This window comes from Protopterus annectens, chromosome 3.part1 (assembly GCF_019279795.1).
Source record: "Protopterus annectens isolate FY-2018-M chromosome 3.part1, PAN1.0, whole genome shotgun sequence".
NCBI classification, from domain to species: Eukaryota; Metazoa; Chordata; order Ceratodontiformes; family Protopteridae; genus Protopterus; species Protopterus annectens.
In genome coordinates this window covers 1,074,412,240-1,074,424,739 of record NC_056732.1, presented here as the reverse complement: position 1 = coordinate 1,074,424,739, position 12,500 = coordinate 1,074,412,240, and the positions used below count along the sequence as shown (strand labels likewise).

Here is a 12,500-nt window from a genome sequence, read left to right as displayed (position 1 = left end):
CAATCGGGAGCTTAATTTGAAAGCAGTTTTAGAAAGGGCATCTATCAGCAATGTTTTTGACATGAATGGAAAACTGATTACGTGTGATGGTTGCAAATAGTGCATATATATTTTCAATGCACCCAGAACTTTTGTTGTAAAATGTGGTAGAGTTTTATCTTGTTCAGTAAATTTAGTTGTAGTACAAAAACAGTTGTTTATCTTGCACATTGTATATCATGTGGCACCTTTTATATAGGCAAGACTGAGCAAGCTTTAAGGGACAAAATCTATGAACATTATTTTGACATAAAGAAAAAATGTAAAATAAATGCTTTGTACAAGCTCACACGAGTTTGCAAAGCTGTTAAAACATTTATGTTTTTATTTTTTGAAAAGATTCTTTGTGATTTGAGATCCATGCCATGGAAGATCAAATTAGAGAAAGCTAAACTGAAGTGGCAGATTAAATTAACCTCTGCAAGGTTACTGTGTCTCTATGGCACTATTTCTTTGCTGCCTTTGCTTAAGATGAGATCATTTTGTTTTTGAAGTGCATCAGTGGTTAGTTTGGATCATGTGATTATGGAAGGATTATTTAAAGTGTAAATATTTTATTCATTAATAGTTTTGAAAAATCCTTATTTCATTTGGACAAAAGTGAATAACTATTGTTTTATTAAACAGGTCTTTGTGAAGTACCTTGAATTTTTTTTTTTGTTGTTGTTCTTAGTTTACTTGTTTGCTATTCATGTGTTGTTTTTGATTATTGTTTGTGCCACGTTCCCACTGGCAGCTGAGCCTCTAGTACAAAAGATTAAGCCCCTGTCAAGTATCCAGGGATGAACATAAATATATATATATATATAATACAGTATATATACACAAATCAAAAAAGAACATTAATGTGTGCAAGTGATTGTTTGCCTCTAAGTTCTAATTCACTAAATGATTTTTAAATCTTTCTGCACATACCATAAGACATTTTTAATATATCTGGTTGGATTTGTAAACACCACCAAAGTAAAGCATTTGTAAGTCAGCACCCCAGCCAGAAAACTACAAGACCTTTCTGTGGATCTCTAGATCTCACTGACATCCATCCCAAATACCTTAGCATCTTTTTACATGATTTGCCATTTGGTATGTTAGAAATAAATTTCAGACACATATGAGAAGAGCTAATGGTTCTAGTATACAGCTGATCACATCTTTATCTGTCAACAAGGGGTAGAATCAGTGCTCTGAGTATGTTATTTTACCCTTAGAGTCTCTTTGAATGTACCTCAGACCCTTTTCTCCCAAATTCAACTTCATGGCAGTTAACTTCCTATGTAATAATTTAATTTCATGAGATAGTTATACAGTCTGGGGTATTACAGTCATCTGATTTGCAGGAGGGCTTCTCCTCAAACCCTGAGTGTGGCTGGGCCTTCACTATGCAATCTGTATAAATATTACCTCCAAGATCATAATACCTGTGAAACAAATGAGCTGTAATTTGTCCTCTTCTCTGAGGTGGTGTGACCTTAAAAGTGATATATTTATAGAACAGGGGTGCACTGGTGAGTACAGAGGGGGTACAGCCCCCCGCGCAAAACTCTTAAACATTGTATATTCTTTAAGTATCTCACAATGGTATAGTGGTCCATGGTAACATTGTCATTTGGGCACTGGGTATAGGAGAAGGTTCCACTACTTTCCAATTTTATATTGCAAGGCATATCCCTACTCAAAATGCTAACTTATGAGTAGAAAAATCTGTAAATTAGCTTCTGAGTTTATTTGGAACAAAGGCTGTAGATTAGTCCTTTACATGCCAGGGAAACATTTATGTCCTAGCTGCTTTAAGTGCCTAAATTCAAGTATTCATCCTTCAGCAGATGTTGTCATTGGTAGATGAGAACTGTACACTGTGAGCCAAAGCAGAAGTGCATCTGCTTCACAACAACTCACAACATGCACTATACTACTGCAGTCATCCCCCTGAACTTGTGGTATGTTGTTAAAAGCATTCACAAAAGTCCAGTAATTTAATGACTCTCTGGGTCTCAGCTGTTTCATCGTGGGACATCTGAGCTTAAAGTTAACAGCTTCCCTATGCATTAGATCAAACAGGACTTAATTCTTTGGCTGTTCTGCAGAAAGTGCTCTATTACAAAGTGATGTATGCATCATTTTCCTTCTTACAAATTACATTTTCTGTATAAAAGAAAGACATCCAGTAATATTTGCAGTTGTGGCATGCTGTACAACACTGTTCTAGTAATATCTGATAATTGCAAAGAACACCTAGTCTTTATCTCAGTTAGAAGTATGCTTCTCTTCATGGGCTAGCAGGACAAAAGGGTATAAAGCTGTATGCATCTGTCAAGTATGCATGCCAAAGCAGCTAACAGTAAAATACAGTCATATGTGCATATTTTTTTCAGAATCAGTGTCAGCATATTCCAAGACTTGTTATCCTAGCCTGCAGTGTGGGAGCTGCAAGCAGGCTACACAGGAATGTGCTGCTGTTCTTCTGGGATGGCTGCTAATCCCCAGAGCATACAAAGCGGCTTTGTCACAAACCAGATGCAACCTGCAAAGGTTGCATTTCCACATGTGAAGGCCCCAGTGTTCCACCATCATGGGCTTGTATGATGAGTTTGACAGCTACAGTTTTGCAGAGCACATTCCTAAACCGTTAGGACTTCTTAGGTCTGTGTAATCATCCCATCTGCAGTCAAAGTAGAAGTAAACCCATGGTTATTCCAGCTAATCTTACTATCCCTGCTAGCTACAGTAGCTTAACTATTCCTGTCCTCATCTTGGAAGTTACCAGAGAATAGAAGATTGTTCTGCACGACTTTGAACATTTCTTATCAGACATGCATGCTTCTTGTCTCTATCTACTGTGCAAATTGACTTTTACCAATAATTTCTGTAACACTAGATTTGATGTCAGTGTACTTTGCAGAAACCTGTGGAAAACATGCACAATATTAAAGCAAACCTCTAGTGCATTTTTCCTCCATCCCTGCCCAGGCTTACTCATGTCTGCTGATCCTAATCTACCACTAACCCTACTAGGGTACTAAGCAACTTTTCCTTAATAGTGCATCTGTGCAGACAGGTCATGTCTGCAAGCTAGTGGTCTTTTTTTTTTTTTTTCTCTTTTTTATTTTTGTTTTTTGTTTTTTATCCAATCAGAAAGGAAACTTCGTTTTTCGGTTGGCTTACTCATTCAAGGAAATAGCATTTTGATGAAAGGTAAGTTCAACTGACTTTTAGGATTAAATGTTTGTTGTCAATTTGTGTGCAAGATGATTAGCACATATATATATATATATATATATATATATATATATATATATATATATATATATATATATATATATATATATATATATATATATATATATATAAACTCATGTACACACACACACACACACACACACACACACACACATACATATAGGTATATACACACATACATATATAGAGAGAGCATGATAAGAAAAGAATAACTAAGTAAGGACAAGGCCTGACATGCTGACATTTATTTAGGGAGAATTCAGCTTTTGCTTCTGTTGCAAAATACTTTTCTTCTCCTGCCTCTGTTTCAATTAATGATGGAAGCCTGGATGAATTATGTATGACTTACTGCATTGTCGCCTCACAGTTAGACGTTGCCCGTTCGATTCTCAGTTAGAGCGTCTTCTGTGTGTCGACATGCGTGAATGAGCATTCCTTCGTTGAAGGTTGTGCGTTAGGCCCGGCAAGCCAGCATGTCAAAATCTACTGCCAATCATTAGCAGACCGGAGTTCCGCAGTGGCAACCCCTAACCGGGAAAAGCCGAAAGACACAAACAAACTGTAATTTATAAAACTGTGCTGGTGACTTGGACAAGAAGTACTTTGTTGCTGATTACTACTGAGCTGTCAACTTTGACCTATAAGTTTTACCTTTAATTGTATAATTACTTTTAGTTTTGTTTGATATTGCAGGGTAATCTTTGAACTGTTGTGGCGAGATTACTTCAGGTTTGTTGCTCTGAAATGCGGAAGAAAAATCTTCTTTCTAAAAGGTAATTGTATCAATTGATAGGAAGCCTAAGCTTAATAGTCATGAGCTTGTCATTTCATCTTTTTAAAGCACATTTATGGCTATAAACTATAATAAAACATGTTTTGCTCATATTCTGATCTTGTATGTGATAGTAATGCATCTGTGTCATTTTTAATTATTAATATTGATTAGGATAACATATTGACAAGATTTTGGTTTGCAGCCAAGGCTTGCTTCTTCTGTCCACATTGTAGCATATGCCCCCATATCACTGCATTGTTTTTTCCATTTCTTTGTGTCCTTCAGTGTGATTTAGAATGGCAGTACCTGATTTAATGATTTCAATTTTTTTCTAAATAAAATGTCAATAGATTTTTTTTCAATGATTTTTTTTTGGTTAGCTGCAGACAAACAAATATTTTTGGTCCTTCTCTGGTTTTGACCACGAGTCGCTTTTATGAAAGGTCTAAATGGCTGTCTTACATACCCTTCTCTTACTCATTATCTTAGCTACAGGTGTCAAGTTTCCTGACATTGCACTTGTCCTGATCTCTCAGCCCATTCTGAAGAACTTGTTGCTGTATTTTTAGTAAGTTTACATTTTTTTTAATACCACAGTACACACTGGCCCCATTCCAAAGTCGGGTAGAATTAAAGCTTATGGAATCAATATTGCTTCCATGTTCAGTGTTTGCTAAGAGCACTCGTTTCAGCAGCTGCAGTGCACCCAGAACTGCCTCCTTCTGCAGTTCATATGAAATTACCTGTATTGGTACCATATTTAGGTATGTCTGGACATTCTTTTGTCTTCTTGATCGTACTGCTACTGGAACTATCTGGGTGTCCATGACTCACACGGTCTTGTGTAGTCTAGAAGGTGTATCTATTTTAGTAATTAATACTGCCTTTCCTATCATTTCTTCAGCTGCATTCTGTTGCTTTCTTGTTTCTTCTGTCTTAACTGTTGGTATTAGGTGATATAATGTAATCATTAGTTCTCCATTTTCATTAATTCATTTTGTTTTATGTTTCCAGTTCTTTTCAGTTACTTTATATTGTAATGTTTGCACGATGTTCAGTATAATAGCCTTGCTACATTATTGTGCCTTTCAGTTGATAGACCTTCAGAGATAAGTGTATCACAATCAACAACAAGATCTTTTTGTGGTTATGTACTGCTGAAGCTATATTTTCTTTTTTTTTAATTCTCCAAATGTTTTGGGTTTCTAATACCATGACATGAATGGACCCCATTCCTAAGTCAACGTATGATTAAAGTTCATAAAATTAGTATTGTTTCAATGTTAGATGTCAGCTGAAAGTGCCCTTCGCAGCACCTGCAATGTGCCGAGTAATGACTCCTCCTGCAATTCATACAGAGTTACATGTATTGGTAACATACCTAAATACGACTGTAGATTATTTTTTTGTAAGACCCGTTCCTCCTACTATTACTACTGGAACTGTCTGGTATCCTTCTTCCACATTGCTCCTGTTTCTGCCTGCAAATCCTGATATTTTATGACTTTGTGTCTCTGTACACAAGACACTGTAGTCACTGGATGTGGTAATTTCAATGATCAATGCTACTTTTGTTTTCTTTTCATGGACCACTACATCCAGTTTTCTCACATCTATCTTTTGAACTGCTAGTAACGGGTGATCCCATGTGATGTAGACTTCATAATTTTCTGTGATGCTTTGTGGCTCATGTTTCCAGTGTTTTTCAGTCATTTCAATAACATAATGTTTGCACAATCCCCAGTGCAACAGTCTTGCCACATTATTATGCCTTTCAGTATACAGTCCTTCTGCCATTAGTATGTCACAACCAGCAACAAGGTGTGTAACTGTTTCCAATTCTGTTTTACAAAACCTACATTGTTGTCTGTTTCTTCCACATGTTCAATGGACTTTGTAAACCGTGTACATAGCCCACTATCTTGGCCATCAATATTAACCTTTTATCTCTTGGTTTGAATTTGTCCCTCCATAACTATTCCTACATTCGATCCAGATCAGCATGAGGTTCTTCCAGAAGTTTTTTATACTTGCAACTATATTTATGCATTTTACACATTTCTTGCCTTCTCATCTGATCTTTCACTCTATATTCATTCTTTTGTTTTTTTTGTCACAGTTCAGTTGCTGCCTGATTTTTATCTACTTCTGGTTTGATTTCCATTCCTGCTTGACACTAATGTACTTCTGCTAGACTAGGCAGGGAGGTTATCGTAGATTTATTCTCATGTTTCAAAACTTTCACTACATTTAGGTCTTGTGAGGTCAGCAGATATGTGTGGAGTCCCACAATTGCAGATCTATACATGTAATCAGTTTCAAGGAGGCCCATCCCTCCTTCAGAATGGGGAATATATCATTTTGGTATGCACTGATTTTTATAAGTCATTTGGTGAGCATGAAGCATCCTTCTTGGTTTCCTGTCTAATCTGTCCAACACTTTTTGGAGCCAGTCACTCACTCCAAAACTGTATGTTAGGACAGGCAGAGCAAATTGGTTTATAGCTTGGATTTTGTTCCTAGAGGGCAACTCTGTTTTCAGGATTAATTTAAATCTTCTAAAATATTTCTTACTAAGTTTTATTTGCATTTGTTCATGTTTTATTATTGATATTTCATGAATACCCAAATATTTATATGCTCCCTCTTGCTCAAGTTTTTTTATATCACATTCTTGTCTCAAACTGATGTTTCTTGGTGCTGCAGTTTTCCTGCTTTAAAGGTTGCTTTTGCACATTTATCAAGACCAAATGACATTCTTATATCATCTGAAAAAGTTTTCTGACAACTTGCAGTTGTGCTTTCAGTTCCTCATCTGATGACCTATACAGTTTTAAATCATTGACAAAGAGAAGATAAGAAATCTTTATACTTTGTTGTTTTCTAGGAGCTAAATTATAGCCATGGCCTAAGCTGTTTAAGTAGACAGCTTAATGTGTTAAGGGCAAGACAGAATAGCACTGATATCAGTGAGTCACCCTGGAATATCCCCCTTTGAATTTTTATCCCTGGGATAATGATTTGTCCTTTATCATGGCTTAATTTCAAAATTATCTGCCAGTGTTTCATGGTTACTGTAACGTAGTCGATAAGTGTAGGACGTATCTTATACATTTTTAAGCACTCTTTTGTAGTCACTCCATGCCATATTTAAATTCTTCCCCTTTTTGTAGTTCTCCACTATGACTTTATTTAACAACAAATGATCCTTTGTTCCGTATGACTTTCTTTTATTGCCCTTTTTTTCTATTGCCATAATTGAGTTTTCTTCTAAATGACTATAAACTCTGTCAGCGTCATTGTTTTTTCTGTTGTTAGCCAGGTTGGCATCTGTTCGGGGTCCGCATATAAATAGTTCTTAATCTTGGCTAAATCTTCGTGCAAAGATGTTAATACTTTTAACCAGAAGTTAGGTACAGCATCTGGGCCTGGGGGGTTTCCAGTTAGAGGCTTTTCTTAACTTTGTTTCAATCTCTCTGGCTGTTACTTCATCCCATTTCATATCCTGTACGTTTAAGATTCTTATTCTTTCTTTTACTTCTTCCATCCATTTAGCATCTTTGTTATGTTCGACAGAGTCTTCATAAATACTTCTCCAAAATGTATCTATTTTTTTTGTGGTCTTTCAATTCCTTTTACCTTGTTTCCCAATTCTTTATAAAGCTTTTTTGGATCATCAATAAATTATTTTGTACATTTCCTTCATATTTTTCTGCGCATCTTCTAAGTTTTTCTACCTGTGCTGAGATTTTTAGTTTATGTGCAATAGTGCATGATAGATCCTGGTCTGTTCTAATACTGCACATTGCTTTAATCAAGTCTATCTTTCTAAGTATTTTTGTTGCCCTTTTCCCCTTCTATACTTTTCTAAAAGTGACATTTCTTAACTGCATTATACTTTCATGATGGTATTCAATTTCTACCCTTCCTTTCCCTCACTATCCTGTGTTCTTGTGGTAGAGCTTTATCTGTTATTAATTTAGCTGCACAGTAATATATCCTGTTTACTTCTGTTATATTGCATGGATCTATATGGACAGTCCTAATTACTGTGTTCATTTTGTTTTATAAAACTTCTGACTTTTTTGGGTTTTATTGACCTTCTGCAGTTTATTTCTTTCATTGATCTTAATATGTCAATCTATCTCTGTTAAATCAAGCAACTCTTCTCTTAGCTCATTTTCTTCTAAAATGAGTGCACATTTTTTGTTTTTCATTTCCTGTGGGCATTCTATAGAAAGTTTTATAACATCTTCATGTGGCACATTCTCTTCAGTTTCATCCTGTGTCATCTGTTGCTTTATCATATGGGAACTCACTGACTTCTCACTGCATCACAGTTTCCACAATTTCCTGTTCCTTCCTTCCTTCCTTGTTGTCCAGCTTCAAATGAATGTTTAAACTGGTTTCCTGTGGAAGGCTCCAAAATATCTTCATAGGTGGCACCTGACCAATTGCTTCCTGTTCCATTGATTTCCCCTTAATTTGGATGTCCATTGCTATATCTTGTTGTGGGCTTTCATTAGATTTTCTATACTGAATCCTTCATTTCCAAAGTACTCCTTAACCTCAGTTTAGTTTATGTTTCTTTAGTTCTTCATTACTAATCTCTTTTTCTACTTTTCCTCTTTGTCTTCTTATTTTTTGTATGGTGGTTTTCAATGTCCGGATTCCTTTGCCTTTATTTCTCTTCAAATATCTTTGGTGCTTTTCTTTTTGTATTGATTAGTTTTGCTTTCTCTTTTGCATGGATATTACACCATATTAAATCTCTGATTCTTTCCCATGACCATATTTATTCTTCATATGGCTCCTGAGCCTCCTGTTTTTCATTACTTTTGGGGCTCGTTCCATCATACTGTGATGTAACCTGTCTTAGACCCTTTACACCAAATGCTTCACTTCGCAGGCACTTCATAACTTCAACTTTTATTTTTTTTAATTTCTACTTTATTAATCTTCTTTTCTACAGTCCCTCTTTGTGATATTATTTTTTTATTCTGGAATTTTCCATATCTGAATGCCTTTGCCTGTATTTCTCTTGAATATCTTTAGGGCTGCCTTCTTTGCATTAATTAATTTGGCTATTGCCTTTGCATAAATATTGCACCATATCAAATCTCTCTTTCTTTCCCATGTCCATATTTCTTTTTTTATACATTTCACAATCTCTAGGTTTTTTTGTTTATATTTTTCCACTTCCACAAATGCTTCTTTTTTCAAACAGATCAAAGTTTATTGGTCTATGTACTGTTTTTCACAAATATGTTGTATTAAAGAACACACCTTTTTATTTGAAGCTTTTCACAGTTTTTCTTGTGGAAGTATTTTTCTTTCTCTAATTTCTCTCTTAATCTTTTTGGATATCTTGTGTCTGGAAATTCTGGGCTTTTTGCATAATAATAACAATACATAATTTCTTACTTATCCTCAATAGTCTACCTATCGTCTTCATGGCTTTTCTTTGGCCTATCAGTTTTTGTGATTTTCATGGACTGCTGCTTGCTTCTACAACAGGGGGGCCTGGGCCTGGCCTAGCCTCATTGTAGGAATGTTTCTGTATTTTGTGGATTCTACACTGTCATTTTTCCAGTCCTGGCATCAGTGCGCCTACCAGGATAGGGCACTTTTTTAAATTTTTGACCTACTTCTGTCCATGGTATATGCTATATAAATGCAGTCTATATATCAGTGTTGTCTTGGTAAGATTTTGTGAAAAACCGGGTCCTCCTCATGAAGATACTCACTAAGATTTGAGGATGAATTCAATTTCAGCAATCCTACTGTCCTTTACTTGCTAACTTATCATCTCTCCTTTCAGACCCTCGAATTTTTCCTGTATGGTTAATCTGCTGGTGGATAAAGTTTGATTCCTGCAGTATCAGTTGCTGAATGCTTAAGACTCAGAGGATCAGATCACCAAAAACTGTTTTCCACAGGAAATCATTGCAAAATTTCTAGCTGTGCACCAGTAGTGAAGCCCTGTTTGGACAGATTTCTCCCTGTTTGAGTTGGTACACTGGAGAGTTGGTGTGTATGTGTGTGTGTGTGTATATATATATATATATATATATATATATATATATATATATATATATATATATATGTATATATGCATGTAGTGCAGAGGGATTGGGATTTCTTTAGGTGTAACATTTCTAACAGAGCTGGGTCAGACATGGCTTTGTATGTCAAGCAGAGATCACCTCTTAATAGACGATATGAGACAGAGAAAAGCTGGAGTTTTTTGTGTCTGTCCATGTTGGGCATGTGTTTAAGGCCTAGGATCCTCTTCGTGAGGTACTTTTGTCGCCTTTACAGCTGTTGCAGGTGTTTAGTGAGGTACATGCCAAATGGGGCATTATACTTGATGATGGTCTAATGAGGGAAGAGTAGAGAGAGATGATAACCTCTTTCTTCCTGGATACAAAACCCTTGGTAATGAGATGTACCACATAAAAGGACTTTCTGACCACAGTGGCAATGTGGTGGTCGAAGGAGAGGTTGCTGTCAACCTGTGTCCCCAGATCTCTTATAACGCCTTCCCTGCTCAGTTGGCTACCACCAATGTGGTAATTAGTGGGAAATGAGTTTTTCCCAAAAGGAATGACGACGCATTTTTTGGCATTATGCTTAAGGCCATGGTTTCAAAACCAGTCAGTGATCTCATTGAGGCCTTTCTGTAGGATGTCTGCATCACTTGGGGAGTTAATAGAGGCTCCCAGCTTGCAATCGTTGGTGAACTTGGTCAGCTAGAGTCCCTCCGTGTTGTCTTGGACTTCTGAGAAGTAGATGCCAAACAGGAGAGGATGCAGGACCGATCCCTATGGGACTCCACTCGTGACTGTTTGTCAGTCTGACTTGGAGTCTGCTACTTTCACACTGTGGGTTCGATCTGTGAGCCAATTTGCCACCCACCTAGTGATATGGGGGTTGATGCCTAGTTTGGTGAATCTATCAATAATTCCTGAGTAGGGAATGGTATCAGAGGCCTTGGCCAGATCGAGGTAGGCTGTATGAACTGCCTTGCCCCCATCCACAGCTCTGGTGACTGACTCAAAGAAGTCAACCAGGTTGAGCAGGCATGATCCACCCTTCACAAAACCAAATTTCGTGGGATCCAGACTTTGGAGTTTCCCTATATCCTTATTAATTAGGCCCATGATGATGCACTCCATAACCTTACATATCAGACTTGTCAGGCTAATGGGAAGATAATTTCCAGGATCTGTAGTCTCTCCTCCTTTATGGAAAGGAATGACTGTAGCAGTGTGCCATTCTGTAGGGACAAAGCCTGAGGTGAGGCTGTGATTGAACAGGGCATGCGGGTGTGGTGCGAGTTACCTTTGTAGTTCATGTAGAACACAGCCAGGGATATTGTCGGGCCTATGGAAGCTGTATTCTTGGCCTTGGACAATGCAGCTTTAACCTGTGCTGCAGTAATGCTGGGTGCATGGCATTCTTCCGGTATTGTGATTGGTCTTTTGGGGGGATGGCTAAAGTTGGCATTGAATCTGTCAGCCAGTATGTTGGCAATATCTGTTTGCTCAGTATAGGCAGTACCATTGTGCAGTAATGCACAGCAAATTGGGTATTGCCTTGGAGATTCTTGATATAACTGTAGAAGGCTTTGTGGTTGTTTTTAGTGTCTGCTGCAATTCTGCATTCATAGCTGGCTTTGGTTCATAGGTTGGTACTAGGCTATCGACCCTAGGGTCTATACAAGCCTAGCCACAACAATTCCCTAGCTATTTCTTCCCACAGTATTTACTTCCCTGGACCCATGTCTAACAGGGCGACTGACATGATCCCCAGGGTGAATTTCCTTTCTCCCATCCAATCGTCAAGGTTCCTTTTGAAGAGGGCCAAAGTGGCGCTCTGCTTGACATGTATGGGCAGTCTTTTCCAGAGTCTGAGGAGTCTCTGGGTCAGGAACCCCTCCAGCATGTTTTGTTCATTGTGATGACAAGGTTTAGATCCTTGGAGCCTGTGTCTCTGAGGGATTGGGATTTCTTTAAATGTAGCATGTCCAACAGCTGTGGGTTTGACATGGACTTGTATGTTAAGCAGAGATCACCTCTGAGTAGATGATATGTGACAGAGTATAGGTGGAGTTTTTTTTAGATGGTCAGCATAGGGCATCTGCTTTAGGCCTGTGATTCTTTTAGTGAGGTATTTCTGCAACCTTTCCAGTTGTTGCAGATGTCTTGAGAGGTACATAACAAATGGGGCATTGTATTCTATAATGGGTCTAATGAGGGATGAGTACAGTGGGACAAAGGCCTCCTTTTTTCTGGATGAAAAGCCCTTAGTGATGAGGTGTGCCACATAGTAGGATTTCCTGACTGTTGTGGCGATGTGGTTATCGAAGGTGAGACCACTGTCCACCTGTGTCCCTAAGTCTCTTATCACACTTTTGGTGTTTAGTGTACTGCCACCTATGTGATAA

The 12,500-nt window shown here is 37.5% G+C and overlaps 1 protein-coding gene across 1 annotated transcript in view; it reads left to right on the top strand.

Moving 5' to 3' along the window:
• The window catches only part of LOC122798356 (cryptochrome DASH-like), an 807,604-nt gene that overhangs the window by 458,806 nt on the left and 336,298 nt on the right, over positions 1-12,500 (top strand). Inside the window, exon 10 of the mRNA XM_044067208.1 lies at positions 3,970-4,049. Coding sequence (XP_043923143.1) covers positions 3,970-4,049 — 80 coding nt within the window. The remainder of the gene's footprint in view (positions 1-3,969; positions 4,050-12,500) is intronic.